Source organism: Erpetoichthys calabaricus, chromosome 10 (genome assembly GCF_900747795.2).
Source record: "Erpetoichthys calabaricus chromosome 10, fErpCal1.3, whole genome shotgun sequence".
In the NCBI taxonomy this organism is placed as follows: Eukaryota; Metazoa; Chordata; class Cladistia; order Polypteriformes; family Polypteridae; genus Erpetoichthys; species Erpetoichthys calabaricus.
In genome coordinates this window covers 3,926,334-3,946,940 of record NC_041403.2, presented here as the reverse complement: position 1 = coordinate 3,946,940, position 20,607 = coordinate 3,926,334, and the positions used below count along the sequence as shown (strand labels likewise).

The 20,607-nt window shown below is 45.9% G+C and overlaps 1 protein-coding gene across 1 annotated transcript in view; it reads left to right on the top strand.

The window, feature by feature from the left end:
* Nucleotides 1-20,607, top strand: part of plpp3 (phospholipid phosphatase 3) — a 70,553-nt gene that overhangs the window by 7,899 nt on the left and 42,047 nt on the right. The window contains exon 2 of the mRNA XM_028810760.2: nucleotides 19,008-19,165. Coding sequence (XP_028666593.1) covers nucleotides 19,008-19,165 — 158 coding nt within the window. The remainder of the gene's footprint in view (nucleotides 1-19,007; nucleotides 19,166-20,607) is intronic.

Here is a 20,607-nt window from a genome sequence, read left to right as displayed (position 1 = left end):
CATAGTTATTGTCTGTTTTTCACCTGTATTATTATCATTCTTTAATTTAATATTATTTATTGTATCAGTATGCTGCTGCTGGAGAATGTGAATTTCCCATTGGGATTAATAAAGTATCTATCTATCTATCTATCTATCTAGTGAAGCTGTAATTGTGTCTAAGCAGTGGGGTTCGGTGAGGGGGGTCCCCAGTGAAGCCCTAATCATGTCGAAGCAGTGGGGTTCGGTGGGTGGTCCCAGTGTGTGCCATCTTTTTAATGGCCGTTTCTTCACAACAATAACAAGTGTTTGGGGTTTGAGTGCACAGCTGATGTTAAAGCGGGCCCCCAATGCACTCCGCGTAATCGTTTGACTTTCTCCGAGCTTTTCCCAGTTGTTGGTGGTCCGACTCCAGGTGTGTCCAGAGACTTTCTGAACGTTTAGTGTTCCTCTCTGAATTGAGCTCTACGCATCTATTTTTTTTTTTTTTTTTTTTTTCTTGGACCCCCTTATTATGGGAGGCTGGTGGTCTCCTGCACAGGAGTGGTGGTCCTGTTCACTAAGCTGCTGCCGCTGCTGTTGTTGGTTCAGGCCGCTCCTTTTTACACTTGGATGTGTTTAGTAGCAGACAGGGTTACTTAACAGAACTTGCTGCCCAGGCCGTGGGGTCAAGTGACTTTTTGGGGTGCCCTGATTACTTTGTTCATTGGACCTTATTGGTGATATCCTGGACCCCTTTAACTTCAAAGGTGTTTACTGTGCTTTCATGTCAGGATGGCCGGCGTATTTCAACTGGATGGCACCTTTAGAGGGTGGGTAACAGCGCTGGGCCGTTATGTGCTCTCCACACGAGTGGGCGTCCCCTCCGTCAGCAGACTCTCTCGCCCCTTTGGAGTCCCAGCAGTGGCATGCACTGTTTTTTGAACAAAAGCCCTGGGAACTGTTAGGGGTCCATCCCTGAACAATGGCGCCCTTTGTGTCAGCCACAGATAGGGAATTACCTGTATTTGCATGTGAAAGTGGCCCCCATGCCGTTCGGCCTTCTGAGAGGATATTCGCTCGGCGGATCTTTGCTAAACCTCATTATTCACAGTTGCGGTGGGCTGCGGGCCAGCAATTAGCCGGGCTGCGTTTTGCTCCACCGATGCAGCTGGGCGCTTGTCACAAAATAAGTTTGTGTATCGAGATTGGCATCTGTGCATGAGTGGCAAGGAGCAGCTCCGCGTTAAAGGGGACGACGGCCGCCCCTTTTAGACGCTTCCTTTCAGGCGAAGCCGTGCAGCAGGCGGCTTGAGGAAATGTGCTGGCGCTGCAGGACGTGGTGGGGGGGGATGGGGGGATGGGGGGGCTCACACAGATCTGCTCCGGAGTTGACTTTTCTTTGGGACGTCTGTAAAGCGGGTGGCTGGTAACTTCAAATCGGTGAGTAGAGCGCCTGGCAAATCATGCATCTGGCATGCTGATGGAGAATCGGCCACAGAACACGTGTGCCACACCACCGACGGGCACCCAGTCCTTCAACATACCAAAGCGGGTTTAGGTGGATGGGCTTGGCATTGGCAGTGCAGCAGAAGAGCCTTTCAAATTAAAAAAAAACACTTGGGGTGTCCAAGGAAAGTCCACTTAGTTGTAAACAAGGGGACGTTGGAGTCATTTCAGAGTCACATGTAGGACTTCCTGACGTGACATTTCCAAAAGCTCCTCTTCATGGCTGTTTCTTAAACTCCCACTCTTTATCTGGACTGTGGCCGAGCTCCATAAATGTAAGGAATGAGCTGTCCTGGCATCTGTGAAATTCAAGTGTGTGTGTGTGTGTGTAGTGACCACAAAGAATGGACATCGTCCAACTGGAAACTCGACAAAAAAACTCTGGGAATCCCAAGCTTACCTCATAATTAAAGGGCTTCCCCAGCACATAGCAGATTCCTCTGTTCTTACTGTATATTATTATTTTTTTCCTCTTTCTTCCCATGTGTCTGAATACAGGCCTGTGTACATTTAAACACGCAGCCCCCCATAAGAAGTGTTCCCCTTTGATTGATTTATTATTTACCTAAATTTGAATCACAATGGGCTTCATTTTGGCTTTTGTTTTTATTTTATTTTGATTCTGATCGACGCACAAAGGCTTTTAAATGTCCAAGGAGAGCAGATCTCTGCACGTTGTCCTTAAACGCATTACAAATATAACACACCAAGTGTCCCCCCCACCACCCCCTCCTTTTAACAGGATACCCCTACATCATCACTGGTGCAGCCCGCTGGTTTTGGAAGTCGCAGAATGAGTTCACCCGCCTGAGCTTTCACTTGGTGGTCTGTGGAAGGTCCAGCGTGTGTGTGCGAGTGCGGAGGGACACCTGAAAACATCAAAGGGGGTGAAGGCTGGAGATCCACTTCTCTGCCCGTCTCACCGATGGATGCCATCGAGCAGGAGGAGTCCAAGTGATCTGTACATCTAGATAGCCTGTACAGCAGCTGTCCTACTCTTTGTGTCTTTCACTTCCGGCCCCGGCCCTGGTTGAATGTCTTGGCACAAAGTCTCGTCTCGCGGGACAGGAGTTCTTGATATTTTTTAGTTTATAATTGAAAAACAGAATAAGAATCTGAAAATCTAACAACATCTGCGGTGGGTTGGCACCCTGCCCAGGATTGTTTCCTGCCTTGTGCCCTGTGTTGGCTGGGATTGGCTCCAGCAGACCCCCGTGACCCTGTGTTCGGATTCAGCGGGTTGGAAAATGGATGGATGGATGGAAATCTAACAACATGACATTAAAGTTCTGTAAATTCTGAAAAGAATGATACCAAACATATATACTGGTATGTAGGTTTTAAAATAAAGTGTGACAAAAAACATGACATAAAATCGTTGCACTTTTAGGCTTAGGATTTTATTTATATAAATAAATTATTATAATCTATGTATGTATATGTACAGATCACTTGCATGGGCTCATCACCGTGTTATGGCTCTTCATTCTCCAATGTCCTGTTAGTAAGTAGAACTATCTGACCTCAAACGTCCATTTTTGTTTTTTACACAATGAATCTCTGAACGTGTTCTAACGCTACTGTCTGCTTTTTGGAAGCACATTCATTTAGCAGAGTTTGGAAAAAGATTCTGAAATTGCAAAAATAAGTCACGATACATTCTGTGTTGGGGTGGTTGAAGAAGCCACCAAGTGCTGCATAAACCTCTTTGGAGCAACAACCAGAGACTGTTCCTGCTCGGGTGCCATTTTGGATTAGAGTGCCTCTTGGGTTGTTCAACAGGAGGCAATTCTATTGGAACAGGGTTAGTGTTTTATTACTCCGTTCATCAAATATTAACACAACAATATCAGTCTTTTAAATTGTTCAGAGAGGTTTTGTATAAGACAGAGAAGTCATGTGTGTGTTTTGTATGTAGACATACCTGTGCATTAGAACACTCTGGATAAGAACAGGCCATTCAGCCCAACAAAGCTCACCAGTCATGTCCACTTCATTCTCCCTAAAGTCCTCCTGTCCACCACACTACTTGGTCACTTACTGGAAGTGTCTGTGCTTCTCTGTGTGAAGAAAAGCTTTCTAATGTTTGTGCGAAATTTACCCTTAACTGTGTCCCCATGTTCTCGATGAACTCATTTTAAAGTCACCGTCTCGATCCACAGGACTAATTCCCTTCATAATTTTAAACATTTCAGTCAAGTCTCCTCTTAATCTTCTTTTTCTTAAACTGTAAAGGCTCGGCTCTTTTAATCTTTCTTCATAATTCATCCCCTGTAGCCCTGGAATAACCCTAGTTGCTCTTCTCTGGACTTTCTCTAGTGCTGCTATGTCCTTTTTGTAAACCTTGAGACCAGAACTTCACACAGTAGTCAAGATGAGGCCTCGCCAGTGTGTTATAAAGCTTGAGCAGAACCTCCTGTGACTTGTACTCCACACATCAAGGTGCTATATAACCTGACATTCTGTTAGCCTTCTTAATGACTTCTGAACACTGTCGGGAAGTCGATAGTTTAGAGTCCACTACGACTCCTAAATCCTTCTCATAAGGTGGACTCTCGATTTTCCGACCACCCATTGTGTATTCAAACCTCACATTTTTACTTCCTATGTGTAATTCTTTACATTTACTGACATTAAATTTCATCGTCCACAAACCTGCCCAGGCCTGTATGCTATCCAAGTCCTTCTGTGATGATATAATGGATTCCAAATTATCTGCTATTCTACAGTGCATCCAGAAAGTATTCCCAGCGCATCCCTTTTTCCACATTTTGTTATGTTACAGCTTTATTCCCAAATGGATTCAATTCATTTTTTTCCTCAGAATTCTACACACAACACCCCATAATGACAACATGAAAAAAGTTTACTTGAGATTTTTGCAAATTTATTAAAAATGAAAAAACAGAGAAATCCCATGTCCATAAGTATTCACAGCCTTTGCTCAATACTTTGTCGATGCCCCTTTGGCAGCAATTCCAGCCTCAAGTCTTGTTGAATATGATGCCACAAGCTTGGCACACCTATCCTTGGCCAGTTTGGCCCATTCCTCTTTGCAGCACCTCTCAAGCTCCATCAGGTTGGATGGGAAGCGTCGGTGCACAGCCATTTTAAGATCTCTCCAGAGATGTTCAATCGGATTCAAGTCTGGGCTCTGGCTGGGCCACTCAAGGACATTCACAGAGTTGTCCTGAAGCCACTCCTTTGATATCTTGGCGGTGTGCTTAGGGTCGTTGTCCTGCTGAAAGATGAACCGTCACCCCAGTCTGAGGTCAAGAGCGCTCTGGAACAGGTTTTCATCCAGGATGTCTCTGTACATTGCTGCAGTCATCTTTCCCTTTATCCTGACTAGTCTCCCAGTTCCCACAGCATGATGCTGCCACCACCGTGCTTCACTGTAGGGATGGTGCCAGGTTTCCTCCAAACGTGACGCCTGGCATTCACACCAAAGAGTTCAATCTTTGTCTCATCAGACCAGAGAATTTTCTTTCTCATGGTCTGAGAGTCCTTCAGGTGCCTTCAGGCAAACTCCAGGTGGGCTGCCATGTGCCTTTTACTAAGGAGTGGCTTCCGTCTGGCCACTCTACCATACAGGCCTGATTGGTGGATTGCTGCAGAGATGGTTGTCCTTCTGGAAGGTTCTCCTCTCTCCACAGAGGACCTCTGGAGCTCTGACAGAGTGACCATCGGGTTCTTGGTCACCTCCCTGACTAAGGCCCTTCTCCCCTGATCGCTCAGTTTAGATGGCCGACCAGCTCTAGGAAGAGTCCTGGTGGTTTTGAACTTCTTCCACTTCCGGATGATGGAGGCCACTGTGCTCATTGGGACCTTCAAAGCAGCAGAAATTTTTCTGTAACCTTCCCCAGATTTGTGCCTCGAGACAATCCTGTCTCAGAGGTCTACAGACAATTCCTTTGACTTCATGCTTGGTTTGTGCTCTTGACATGAACTGTCAACTGTGGGACCTTCTATAGACAGGTGTGTGCCTTTCCACATCATGTCCAGTCAACTGAATTTACCACAAGTGGACTCCAATTAAGCCGCAGAAACATCTCAAGGATGATCAGGGGAAACAGGAGGCACCTGAGCTCAATTTGGAGCTTCACGGCAAAGGCTGTGAATACTTATGTACATGTGCTTTCTCAATTTTTTTATTTTTAATAAATTTGCAAAAACCTCAAGGAAACTTTTTTCACATTGTCATTATGGGGTGTTGTGTGTAGAATTCTGAGGAAAAAAATGAATTTAATCCATTTTGGAATAAGGCTGTAACGTAACAAAATGTGGAAAAAGTGATGTGCTGGGAATACTGGATGCACTGTATATATCATGGTATCATCTGCAGACTTAACCAGCTTGTTCCTGATATTCCTATCTTAATCGTGTGTGTGTACTGTATGTATGTAGATGGATACTTTATTAATCCCAAGGGGAAATTCCTATACTCCAGCAGCAGCATACTGATAATAACAATATTAAATTAGAGTGATAACAATGCCGGTATACAGACAATAACTTTGTATAATGTTAACATTTAACCCCCCCCTCCCCGGGTGGAATTGAAGAGTCGCATAGTGTGGAGCAGGACGGTGACAGCAGTCGGTCTCTGAAGCTGCTCCTCTGTCTGGAGATGATCCTGTCCAGTGGATGCAGTGGATTCTCCATGATTGACAGGAGTCTGCCCAGCGCCCGTCGCTCTGCCACAGATGTCAAACTGTCCAGCTCCGTGCCTACACTAGAGCCTGCCTTCCTCACCAGTTTGCCCAGGCGTGAGGCGTCCTTCTTAAGGCTGCCTCCCCAGCACACCACCGCATAGAAGAGGGCGCTCGCCACAACCATCTGATAGAACATCTGCAGCATCTTATTGCAGATGTTGAAGGACGCCAGCCTTCTAAGGAAGTATAGTCGGCTCTGTCCTCTCTTACACAGATCATCAGTATTGGCAGTCCAGTCCAATTTATCATCCAGCTGCACTCCCAGGTATTTATAGGTCTGCACCATCTGCACACAGTCACCTCTGATGATCACGGGGTCCATGAGGAGCCTGGTCCTCCTAAAATCCACCACCAGCTTCTTGGTTTTGCTGGTGTTCAGGTGTAGGTGGTTTGAGTCGCACCATTTAACAAAGTCCTATATAAATATGTATGTGTGTGTGTGTGTGTGTGTGTGTGTGTGTATATATGTATATATGATATAGTTTGTGTGTGTGTGTGTGTATATTTTACATATATTTATATATGATATATAGTTTGTGTATTTGTATCTATTAAAAAGAGCAGTGGTCCCCGTACCAACCCCTGCTGGACACCCCTCTTACCTTCACCCAGTTCTGATCCCCCTCTGATTTCTGTGTCTGTGCCAATTCTACGCCCATCTGCCCCCTTCACCCTGAACTGCCATCTCACTCATTTACTTTGAGAAGTTCAGTGATGGGATGCTTGGCACTGTTAGGCTCTCTAATGCTGATGCTTTACTTTCTGTAATGTCTTGTACTTGGTAGAGAATGGCTGCTCTAAACTATTACAGAAAGGCCCAACAGTATATATTACTGACGCAGTGCTAAGTGTCCCATAATGCACTAATTCCAGAGCGGAGTCTGCTGGCCCCGTCATTCAGATGATGCACCGAGGCCAGCTGCTTAATGGCGGATGCTTTAAGACTCTTTTGTTTTTCCCCTCCATTAAAGATTTAACTTGACGTATCAAATATGTATGAACTCTTTTAGTTGGCGATGTTTTTGTCGTTCATTAGGCCCTGCAGATCGTCTCTCTCTCTCTCTCTTTCTCTAGACCCCCCCCCCTCCCCCCAGCAGATGACATTCTCGCCAATCTAAGTTTCCAATTGTTTTTTTTCCATGGGTATCAGCCCAGGCCGTCTTACGCAGAGGTGGAGCTCGTTGTTTTTATAGTGTTGTGAATGGTGCCAAGCGCTGAACACCCAGATGGTCTGGCAGTTTTGATGCCTTGTCAGATATTTTTTCAATTAAATCTAAATGAGACTTCACATTGAAGCCACCCGTTTGCTGCTCTACGTTATTATACTTTATTTAGCAGATCATGTTACTGTACAGAGGATTCGGGTTGTATTCAGACCCCTTCACGTGTTTCATGTTTCAGCCTTGTGCTAAAATTGTTAACAACACTCAGTACCCCGAATGACAAAAGCAAAATAACAATCTAATAAGGAAATATCACCTCAAGTACTCGAACCCTTGGCTCAGGTGCATTCTATACTGCTGACCGTCATTGAGATGTTTGGGGTCCACCTTTTATTGACTCGGTTGATTGGATGTGACACATGAAGGCACACCGCCATCTATAGGAGGTCCCACAGGTGAACACAGGCCAAGCCGTGAGATCCAAGGATTTGCCCGCAGAGCTTCGAGACTGGATGAGATTGAGGGGAACATCTGGAGAAGACTACAGAAAATGTTTGCAGCACTGAGAATTCCCAAGTGGAAGTGGAATTAGGTGGAGAAGGTCCTTTGGTAAAGAGAGGTGACTAGGAACCCAGTGATCACTCTGGGCTACTTCTATAGAACCAATGTGAAGATGGGAGGATCTCCCAGAAGGACAACCATCAATGTAACTCACCAACAGTCTGTGTGGTATGGCAGAGTAGCCAGAAAGAAGCCACCTTCTCTGGATAAGTCCACATTGAGTTTGCAAAAAGTGAACTTAAAGGACTATCGGAATGTGAGGAACACGATTGTCTGGTCTGGTGAAACCAGGATTAGTGTCGAGGATACTGGGCACCGCTCTGTAATACAAAGATGGTGGCAGGAGCTTCAGAGACCAGGAGACTAGATGGAGTCGTTTGGAAAGCTAAGTATGGAGGTACCCTTAATGAGAAGCTGCTCCAGAGTTCATGAAATACGAGACATCAGACAGAAGAGCTCCTCTTCTATTTGTGAGGTTCAAAACACGCGCGTTCCTTACTCCTTGTCGCTACATTACATGCATTGTACTTCCAGATAACCACTCATTGGTTGTCCGCTCTCCAGTGTTCAGACGGGTTTTTAGATTTTTATTGTAGTCGGTCACTGGGTATGTCCAGAACTGGTCAATGCATTCGATTTGTGCTGTGGACACAGAGGGACACACGTGATTTCTCAGTTGTTTTATTTTTAATAAATTTGCAAAAACCTCAAGTAAACTTTTTTCATGTTGTCATTATGGGGTGTTGTGTGTAGAATTCTGAGGGGAAAAAATGAATTTAATCCATTTTGGAATAAGGCTGTAACGTAACAAAATGTGGAAAAAGTGATGAAGTGCTGTGAATACTTTCTGGATGCACTGTATGTATATGTGTGTGTGTGTGTGTGTATGTATATAAATATAATAATAATAATAATAATAAGTGATAGTCACTCCTAATGATAAAAAAATGAGATGTCTCAGATGGTGTGAACTGCAGTGGCTTTTGCTTGACAAGCCGTTCACAGTTGCGTGACCCCACCATGTCATGTCAGCAGCTCTCTTCTCCTGCTCCTTCAGATTGTAACGGGTCAGTGACATTTATGAGCGTAAAAGTGGCAAGTCCAGTCCTCTTATGTGGACGTAAATAAAAGCGGAAGCTCCCTAGCCATGGCTCGGTGACACTATGTATGTGGTGAATGAGCAAGTGTGTTCAGGATTTCCTTTTCCCATGAATCGACCTCACAGCAGCTTTGTCTGCACCTCCAGAGTGATTCAATATTTTTCTGACGCTATAATTTTATCGGCAGAGCGCCACTGTGAATTTTAGCTGGAGACTTTTTAACACAGAATTTAAACTTCCATCTGGTGGTGCTTTGGGGAAAAAAACCAAAGGTTGTCTTTGTACAATTTGAAGTGCAGTTGGCCTCGGACCCTTCACAACTGACAAATAACAACAGTAAGGGGTCAGTGGACGGCACTTTAATAATCACTGGAGTTTTAGTCTGCCATGTTTCTGCTAACACAAGCCTTTTTATTTATTTATTTTTTAAATTGTGTGACATTGTAAAAACCCTTTCTTTTAATGTAGTCTTTTAACACATTTACTGTTATTACAGTTGATTCTCAAAATGAGTGCATTTAAATTTTGTCAGTTTGCACAATTTTATTAGTAACCTCCTTTCTCCTTTCCTATTGGCGAGCCTTGTGTATTCGCAGGCTTCACGGCTAAAGTGAGATGTGCCCCCAAGGGTGGGCAGTGGCGGGCGGGTATCTTGCTAGGTGCCTCACCGGTTTTGTGGAGCCCCCTTTGGAGAATCACCGTTGCAGTAGGTACGTTTTATTCTTCTGACCACATGGGCGTGTTCTGACTTTAAGGTCCTGCTTGTCCATCTGTGTGGCATCTAATACTAGATATTTTGTATTGTCACTCTGGTAATAAGCTTGCTATTCTGTTCCTCCACTCCCTCGAGGTCTCTCCATGCGTTTCTTGCCTCGTCTATTGACGTGTGAGTAGTTGTATCCCACCTATAGGGTGTCCTTTCTTTATTTTGTATTCCTGGTACGAATGCTCTTAGTGGGCACTTGTTTTCATGGCTGCACTGGCCTGGTATCCTGTTTAATGCACTGAGAGCGTTTAAAAAAAAGGAAGGGACTGGCCCGCTGAGATCGGCCACTTCTCTTGGACAGACCTCTCTGAACCGCCGTTTGCCACAAGGCAGGTGTGCGTGGAGAGCCCCGGGCCGAGAGGGTCTCAAGTGGCCGGCCATATCAGGTGGCTGAGCTGCCACCATCAGATAAGCCGTCCCCAGATTGGCTTTTGTGATTTGATCAAAGGAGAAAAAAAAACGAACCTCACTGAGATAAAGGAGATCCGCAAAATGGGATTATTGTCAGCGATGCCCATGTGATAGACGTGCATGGCAGGGGGTAATGAGGCACGAGACTTGAATTAGGTGACGAGAATGGCATTTTAAGAGAAAGACGTGCAAACACTTTTTTGTTTTTGCCAGTTGTCTCTCAGCTGGCCCTGTGTGTGTGTGTTTATGGCCGCCACAGCCTTCCTCCGTTCTCTTCTTCCCCTTTGATTTGCCAGGCAGCTCCCCTGCCCGCTGTGGTGTTCCAGTTGGCCGTGAGTATCCTTTCCCATTCCTGTCCATATCTGTGGTGTCCCCCTGGCCTTTTAATGCCATCCACCCCCAAGTGCCCTTTACTTCTTCTTCCGCCCGTTTTACAGTGGCACGTCCCATTCCTAGGAGGCAGCACTCTATGTCTTATCATAAAATGAAAGGCAGCCTTGATGGGGGGGGTCTGCTTCTGTGCGATAAACGCCTTCCAACAACGGTCTGACGTTAGGAGATTTGAAATTTGTACGCACCATGACGCTATGATTTTTATTTTATTTTTTTAATTTCCTGTATGACTACTGGCTTTACTTTCTGTTGTTTTATGAATTGTCGATGACCACCGGGGGCTGACAAACATGGAGTTTTATTTCAGTCCGCAGTGCTCAGATGTGTCCCGACAGGATCCCGCAGTCCTTTCTCTTCTGCATCCAGACAGCCGAGTGCATCTCTCGGTTCTGACTGTCCCACCATGTCACTTCTTAAGTGACGACGGTTCAGTGTGGCAGGAGGATTACAGGTGATTTTGTCCTTAAAGCAAACAAGGAAGCCTCTCCTGGTAACAGCGTGTCCCCCGAGGGTATAAAAAGAACGCTTCCTTCTATCATCGGTTTCCTCTTTGGCGTGTGCGGCCTGTGCCCTCCTCCAGTGGCTGCCACATCAATGGCCTCTTTGTGTCCCTCGAAGTAAGCCTTTCTGGTGTGCCAGCAGTTAGATTAGGTCATTCCTGAAAAAAAAAAGGGGGGGGACAAAAAAAAAATGTCCCCAGGATTTGTCTTTTTGTTTCCTGCCCAATTTAGGCCGTGTGGCTCTCTGGTCACTTAGGTGGCCGGTGAAGTCCCAGCCGTTTGGCTTTCTGTGATGTTTACTTGTTCTCCCTGTTCATGTTGATGTCTCTCTCCCTCCTGTGGCTTCCGTGTTCAGACTGTGACCATGGCTGACACGTCCATCGTTGCCTTCTGTTTTGGTTTGTTTTTTTTTTTTTTTCTTCTTTCCAGAACATTCCACTACGTTATTTGTGGTGCATTTGAAGCTGGAGGGGTCTCTTCTGTGTATTTGATGCCATCGTGTCAAGCTACGTCCAGACTGCTACAGGTTTTTAAATGAAACCGATCTCCAGCCACGCTAAAACGATGGAAAGCGCAGATGATGTGGATCTTTGCTTTCATTGGGCCTTGCTGGACAAAGAGGTGGTGCCGCCATCTCAAAACCGCACTGACCACAGAATTTGTTCTTTACACGTACGTGCGTGTGTGTGTGTGTGTGTGCAGCGTTCAAACTGTACAAAATCTCCATGCATACAGGTAAGCAACATAACAAGCGCCATGTTGGAATCTGCTGGTCTTCCCCCTTGAAGGGCGGCCAGTCGAAGGGGCCGTGTGATCAGCGTGCAGCAATGAAACAGTTCAGGGTCTGCGTTTTCAGAACTCACTCTTCACCCACCTGTCCATCCACAATGCAGAAGTGTGCAGGCCTGGTGGGCATCACAAACCCAGAAGGTGAAAATGAGAGACTTGGCGTTGGATTGGTGCCAAAATTTCGATTTCTGTCCTCGACCCCTGTATCCTCGACCTCTGTATCCATACCAAAATGGGTTTGAAGCAGAGAGCTGGTGATTCCGAAGCCACCCCTGGTACACCACACACCCTCATGCCAGTCTACCCACCGCTTCCCTCTTGAAGCCAGAGCCCCCCCCCACTGGAGTCCCGATTGCATTGAACCGTTTATGGTTTTGTAACCACGTCGTGAAGTGACAAATCCCATCAAAGCAGTGAAGGAGGTGGATGCCCCATCGTGTGCTTGTAGTTTCGTGAAGTCGGGTGTCAAGACAAGAGGCGTGGGGTTTGAGAGGAATCTGGGCGTTTATTTCCGATCCTGAAAATCCACAAATGTGGGTGCTGTACTGTTCTAAAATGTGAATTTTTCCATTCTTTTCCGGTACCGGGATATCATGCAACCGTGATGGAGACCAAGGGTCGGTTTAATACGTCCCGCTCGGAAACGCGTACTGCCACTCCTCATGGCCGCCACTCATTCCCGTTGTCTTAGCACGTTGTGAGAATTTGACATGACGCGTGTGACCAGCAAAAGTCTGTGTGGCACGTATGTTCAAGTTTTGACATCGTTGTTTACTACCCACATGTGCCGGTAAGCTGCAGTGCCGCGCCAACAGGATCAGTGTGGGTGCTTCGAGGTTTGATGATTGGTTTGATGCGGTCAAGGAAATGGTCAAACGTCAGTGCTGACATGCAGACGTAGTCATGGTGAGGTTTTCATTTCCCATCCATTTCTCACATAGACGGTACAAACATCACATGTCCCCCATCGTAATGATCTGATACAGTGGGTATAGAAAAGAACCCCCCCTTCGAAATATTGCCATTGTTTTGCTTTACAGCCTTAAATGTAAACACACAAACTAATATTTCTTCCCAGCTTTACTTACTCAATGCCATCTCTAACATCCAAGTGGAAGACATCGCAGCTACAGTTCAGAAGAAAAATCAAAAACAAGAAGTCCTGAGATGAATAAAAGACCCCCCCCCCCCCAACTCAATCAGGTGTCAGTGCCCCCCATTTCCATGGTGGTTACTGGCTGTGATCAGTTGTAATGAGTGTGATTAGTGAAGCTGTTCCTGGAGCCTGCAGTGCCACTGACTGTGGGTGGAGGCCACTTTCAGAAGATCTCAGGGACAGAGTTGTGGACACAAAAAACATCTCCAAGGCTTTAGCAATCCCAAGGAGCCCAGTAAAGTCCATCATAAAGAAGTGTTTGGTACGACTAGGACCCTCCAAACTGGATGGAGGGGAAACTGGTAAGCGAGGCCACCAAGAGGCCAATGGCCACTTTCAAGGAGTTGCAGGATTTGATGGCACAGAGTTGTCATTAATGGTGTGTATGTGACAACAATTTGACAAGCGCTCCACCGTTGTGGCTTGTTCAGGAGGGTCGCACCTCTCAAGAAAGGCCACATTAAGGCTCGTTTGAGCTTTCCCAGAATGCACCTTGAAGATTCTGATGCCAAATGGAAAAAAGGTCTTCTGGTCAGAGGAGACCAAAATACCAAACGGTCCACCAATGCAGCTCACCATCCACAACACACCATACCGACAGTAAAGCATGGAGGGGGCAGCATCTTGTTGTTGGGGGGGGGGGGGGTCCTGGGCTCTCGTTAAGGGAGAAGGAAAAATGGCGGGGGCAAAATACCATCAAATTCTGGAGGAAAACCTGCTGCCCTCTGCCAGAAAGTTGAAGATGGGCAGAATGTTCACCTTTCAACACGACAACAACCCAAAGCACACAGCAAAACTGACCTGAAGGAGTAAAAAGTGAATGTCCTGGTGTGGCCAGTCAGAGCCCAGACCTAAATCTGTGGAAAGATCTGAAGATGGCAGACCACCAGCGCTCACCATCCAATGTGACCGAACTTGAACAGTTAAACTGTAAAGAAGAGTGAAGGGGCAAATATTGAGTGGGCTCAATCAAGGTGTGCAAAGCTGATAGAGAAGAATCCCAACAGACTCAAGGCTGTCATTAAAGCAAAAGGGGGGGGTGAACAAAATGACATTGACATGGGGGGGGGGGGGTCCTTTATTAGTCTCAGTAGGTCTTGTTTTTGATTTTTTTTATCATTTTTCTGAATTGTAGCTCTGAGATCTTTCACTTGGATGTTAGAGATGGCATTGAGTAAGTAAAGCTGGGAAAAAATATTAGTTTGTGTGTTTACAGTTAAGGCTGTAAAGCAAAAACAATGGGAATATTTCGAAGGGGGGGGGGGGATTCTTTTCTATACCCACTGTACATTTCAAGGTCTCACACACCCTCCTTTATGTGTTCACAACTGTATCAGAAAGCAAAGACTCGTTTTTATCGTCGACATCATCGTTCTCGTCATTCACTCACCGTGATGATCCCTCAGACTGCCACCTGGTGGAATCCTCCAGATTTACTTTAAAGTGCGCTGGCATGTGTAGACGGCACTCTGCTTGCCTCCTCGGGCACATGCACTTCGCAGCTTCAGCGTCAACGTTTGTTATTTGAGAGCAGGTGGGCGAAGTGACGGACCCTTCGGCACACGGTGGAGCATGCGGTGAGGATTAAATTGGCCGCTGAGCAGCTTACTGGAAAGGAAGGAAGAGGTGAACACGCCGAACAATAGAAGTGAAGGGCGGATGATGAGAGCTGGAGAGTTGTGACTCTCTGTGGTTTATAGTGTGACACCTTAGTCGCTAAGCCGGGCCTGCTGCCAGGTGCTGTGGCCTATTCTGAGGCGAGGATGGCTACGCTTCACTTCTATAACTCGCTAGTATGGCGTCACCTGGAGTGCTGTGTGCAGATTTGAGCTCGATATCACAAAAAAAAGACATAGCAGCAGAGGAGAGCAGCCTGGCCGATTTGAGGACAACAAGGCCTGAGCCATGAGGAGAGACTGAAGAAACTGAACTAGTTCAGTTGAATCAAACGGAACTTAAAGAGGGGACAAGAAACAAATTAGGAGGGGAGGCCGTCCCGCGGGTCATGGCTTGTTATGTTACAAGGAGAATGAGGGGATACGGATAGCAGCTTCTTGAGGGTCTAATACCTTCACTCAGAGAAACGGGGACACGTGGGACAAGCGACCAAGTACTGTGGTGAGACAGCGGAACTTGGCTTGACGTTACTTTGGAGAAATGAGGCGGATATGACTGGGGTCACCGCGGTGTTGTCCTCAAAATGATCCTGATGGGTCGAGCAGCCGCGCAGTGTGGCACAGCTGGCCGCGCACACCACGGTGGCATGTCTGGTCATCTGTTGTTCTATTTAGTGTCCTGTTCTCGGTGTGTTCCGTCATATATTGTTTGTGAAGATGTTGGTCTTTCTCGTTTTGTATTTTTTATGATGTATTTCCGTTAGAGTTGACGTTTCTTGTTTTCTGTACGTTGGTTAATTTCCCCTAATGCTGCCGAAGTGAGGCCACCTCAGTGCTGTTGAAGAGCCCAGCAGACCACCAGATGCCCCACGTTGTCTTTCGGCTCCTCTTTAGGTGGTGTTATCAAGTTATTTAATTTTATTATTTCTGGTCTGTGTTCCTCTCTTTGGGTTTTCTTTCATACGTAGAATTTCCATGCCCAGACCTCCATGTAGCTCCCCTTGATCTGGAGGATCCTCCCCTGAATGGCTGAGCTGCCCGCCATGTCACAGGGTGTCTGCCCAGCAGCCTCATCTCTGCTGCCTCGTTGTACTCGCACTTCCATTCCTTGGGTTATCACCCCCAACTCGAGACCACCCAGAGAACAGGAATGCAAACTGAGAGCGTCGTCTTTAGACTCGCTACTGACCGGTACGGCGTCCACACTCCACTCCGCTTACTGGGAGATGAGTTCACTGCCCTTATGCTCCACTCGTCAGGGCGCTATATAACCTCACATCCTATATTGGCCTCTGTCCATCGTCTGGTCAAAGATCTCGATCAGGGCCCAGTGACCCTCGGGTCCACCCAATGCGGCACCCTTTCAGTTCTCAAACTTTCCACTTCTTCGAGTCACACTTCACATTTATTTGCATCGCATTTCATCTGCCACAGAGCTGCCCCCTCGCCAGTAGGCTACCCAGGTGCCCTCCGTGATGATGAGGCTTACTCTACATCAACTGCCTTTTTCTACCAGTATGGTGTCACCTGAAAACTCGACCAGCTTATTTTATATTCTTGTCAATTCATTGCAGTTTTTCGTGTAGCAGGAATGATGTCAGGTACAGTAAATGCCGTTACAAATCACTAATGAGATGGCTGTACTGGTGACACTTTAGGTAGTGTGAAAAAACACGTGTGTGTGGCGCTCATTTACTCCTACGTAACAAGACCTTCACAAAGGTTACAACATCAGCACATTGGCTGTTCGTCTCTGTGTAGTGTGGCACATTGACATGATGGCAAAACATGAAGGATTCACAGGCCTTACGCTAAATAAGTCCCATCAGGAGGACCGCGTCTCCATGAAGCCCCCTCTGACCACTCCAGAGTGAACTCTGGTAAGTAAGGGCACATTGCAGAGGTGAAGAAGCAATTGACTGATGCTTTGTAATTCTTGTGAGGACTCGGAGGAGTGTCTAAGGTCTCGTCACAAAATGATGACGGAATAATAGAGGCTTTGTTGCTGATATGCTTTATTTGTCCCCAAAAGGTCAATTAAAATGTTGTAGAAGGTCAAGGAGCAAATATAAGTCCACCTTAATAAAAGGATTCGTTTGTATATGTGTTTCTGTACAGTAGCTGTGTCTCTGTCGTTCCAACAGATGGCGCATTACAAACATTTGTAGTAACAAAATGCTTTGCATCTTCTAATTCCAACAGATGGTGCATCACAAACATTTGTAATAAGAAAATGCTTTGCATCTTCTAATTCCAACAGATGGTGCATTACAAACATGAACACTGCTTTCAGGAATGCTATACCAAATGGTGTATAACAGAGACCTGGGCATTGCATTTCTAATTGCAACAGATGGAGCATCACAAATATTTGTCGTAGTAAAATGTATTGCATTTTCCATTCCAACAGATGGTGCATCACAAACATTTGTAGTAACAAGATGCTTTTCTTTTTCTAATTCCAACAGATGGTGCATTACAAACATGAACACTGCTTTTACGAATGCCATACCAAATGGTATATAATAGAGACCTAGGCATTGCATTTCTAATTCCAACAGATGGTGCATCACAAACCTTTGTAGTATTAAAATGCTTTGCATCTTCTAATTCCAACAGATGGTGCATCACAAACATTTGTAGTTAGTGTGAGATCGTCGGAGCAGTGGGGGAGGGCAGGGTTTCATCCGGGGTCGGTCGTGGCCCGCCTTCAACGCCACCATGGCCCACAGGTTGTGAAACGCGGGTCTAGTGTGTTTAGCGTCTAGTCTGCCCCTCACTGCTTTACATGTCTGTCTGGAATGCAGCTACTTGGTTTGCAGGTGGCGTGTGTTTCCTGGCGGCCCACGGCAGGCCTAAACAGTCGGTGGCTTTGCGCATATTCTGCATGGTTGCATTCTTAGCCGTGTCGGGGCTTGTGCTGTGCGTGTGTTCAGAGCTGCAGAAGACGTTTATCAAGTTGGCCTTTACAGTGTTACCATTTGCTGAAATCGAGGCATGAAAGTGTGGCGCCGTGTGTGTGTGTGTGTGTGTGTGTAACCACTGCAGGCTTCCTTGACATCTCCATTCACTTTTTACCGACGTTGAGGTGACTTTTTTCATTTTCCCAGAGAGGGTGACGTCCCACAGGATCGTTTATCCTGGTTGCAGTTCAACAGGGGGGCACCCGGGTGATTCCCTCTTATTGACGTTTTGGATTTGGTTTGTCTTTTTTGTCTAATATCTTCAAATCAGAGGTCACTTAAACCGCGGACAGGGAAGCCACAGTTGGTGGCGATGAGTCCTTGTAGGAGTGACGGATGTCAGTTTTTGATTTTAATGAACTTTACAAACCTTTCTGAAAACACGTCTTCTTTTTTTCATTGTGCAGAATGGTGGGCAAAACTGGCAAATTTATTCAATTAAAATGAAATCACAATAAAGTGTGGAGAACGTGACGGGCACCTGTACTTTTAATCCGTCCCCATTTGTTGTTGCATTGGACGGCGATCCTCTTCTGTCACGCAGGGAATTCAAGCCCCCTTGTATTAACTGAATGTCATTGCACTTCCCTGGGCATCACCGTAGTATTGGAGGTGCCCTCCTCTTTAGAGTACGGGCATTGCCGCCGCCGGCTGTTTACTTCTGTTGTTATCCTCTCGTTTTCTGTTCTGCGTCAGCTCCCCTGGCAGCTCTGTTGCTTCTTTTTTTTTTTTTTTTAAACCAACAGACAACAAAGCTGGATTTGAACATACCAAAGCGCCAGCGGTGGCAGCAGCTGGCACTCTCCATCAATGTGATGCCATCCAGCGAAAGGTCACAGCATCATTCAAACAAGAGGCTCTGTGCAGCTGGAAACGAGCGGGCAGGGATTTACAGAATGTGTGCCCCCCCCTTCTTCTCCATAGAAGTGGCATTCACTCTGGCAGAGCGATTTCATGACAGCCATATGCCCGGTGCCACCTTAAATCAACACCCCTACCCCAATCTTTGTGTTATGATTGCTCACATGCTGAACAGCTGGTAAGTTTGATTCCCTTTTAAAGCTGCACAGTTGCCATCCCTGCATTAGTCGGCCCGATCAGAGGGGCTTCTCCCATAGTGGTGGCTTTCAGAAAAACATCAAATCAGTGCCACTGCTGCTGGCGGTGGGTTCGGGGGTCCAGTTCCTCCAGAGGGGATGAGGGCGTGTGCCCCAAAAACAGGCCCACCTGTGGATGATGATCAGCAGCGCTCCTGGTGGTCCTAGTTGCCTGTGGCTCACCTCCGTTCTCCTGGTGCCTGGCGCTCCCCTTGCAGTGTTGCTTTTGTGTCTGTCCGTGTTATTGACATTTATTTATTTATTTATTTATTGTTTTTGTTCTTGTCTCCTCTCTTACTGTTCTTGCCAGCTGGCCTCCCCTTCCTGATTATTGAAACTAGCACTATTTCGCCTTACAGACGGGGATTTTACTGCAATGACGAGTCGATCAAGTACCCCCACAAAAATGGAGACACGATAAGCGATGCTGTGCTCTGCGCTGCTGGCATTCTCATCGCTCTCCTCGCTGTAAGTCTCTTTCTCTTTCCTTTTTTTTTAATAAGTTGTCTTCTTTAACCTGACAGTTGATTCTTTGTTTGTATCGTCGCTTAAGGGTGGACAGTGGTGGTTAGATGCCCAGCAGACCCTCGGATGGTCACGCCTCATTTAGAAGAAGAGTTGAGGGGGCAACAGTGGCCATATTTAAAAAGAACTGTCGGTAGGGCCTTGACATGGCCACAGCTTTATTTTAATCAGAAGCAGAGAGGCGAGGCCAGGAGTGAGAGACGTGTTACACGTCAATGAGCGCAGGACTCTGCACGTGTGACACTTGGGGCTCCAATGACCTGCCTGTTGACAGTGCCATGTAAACGCTCTCCTGACAAGCAGTCTGCAGTCAACCCAGTGATGTGACCATGTCAGTCCTTTGCCGAGTCACTGTCACAACTCTGTTTGCTTCACACTCGCTTTCGGCAGCCTCAGGTAGAAGCGTCCACACATTAATGTTTTGGGGTGATGTGCACGATTCCTTCTGCTGGCTGAAATAATCCGTCTTGATTTTTCAGAAATTGCTGAATTGATGATGATGATGATGATGAGCTGAATGTACAGAGCTGAGTCGGTTAAAAGTGATGTGCGTTACACAGTCCGGTTACTTTTTTTTGTTAACGAGTAACTTCCAGTGGTGGCTCTAAGGCCGAGGATCTGTGCTGGAATCGCCATCCCACGACTCGGAGGACCAATGCTACATTAACAACAGTTTTGTTGAGCAGTTATTAACGCATTGGACCAGGCTGTTCTGCCACTTCTACCCTCTAAGCTTAGAATTTGAGCAAAGACGGAAACAAAAGGAAGCATTTGTGGAACAACACGAGAAAAGTTACAAACGTAGAGAGATTTAAACTAAACAATTACACACCTTTACTCACTATCAAAGGATAGTCCGTCTCAACAAACCCTATATTTTTATATTTGTGTTTTTATATTATATTTATACACACACACACACGCGCACACATATAAATATACACACAAACTTTCAATGCAACTTGAAGAAACAAAAGACACCCCTGATCTGATCAGGAGACAGAGAGATAGACAGAGATATAGACATTTAGAGATAGATAGAAATATAGAGAGATATAGACAGATATAGAGATATACAGATAGATATATAGAGATAGATATAGATACTTTATTAATACCAAGGGTGAAATTCACATATATAGATGTATAGATATAAACAGATATAGACAGATAGAGATATAGATATACTGTAGATATAGACATAGAGATGGATGGAGATGGATAGAGGTACATATATAGAGATGCATAGATAGATATAGACATATAGAGATGGATGTATAGATAGAGAGATGGATATAGATATATAGATTTATAGATATATAGATATAGACATAGAGATGTGTATGTATAGATATAGAGATGTATAGATATAGAGATGTATAGAG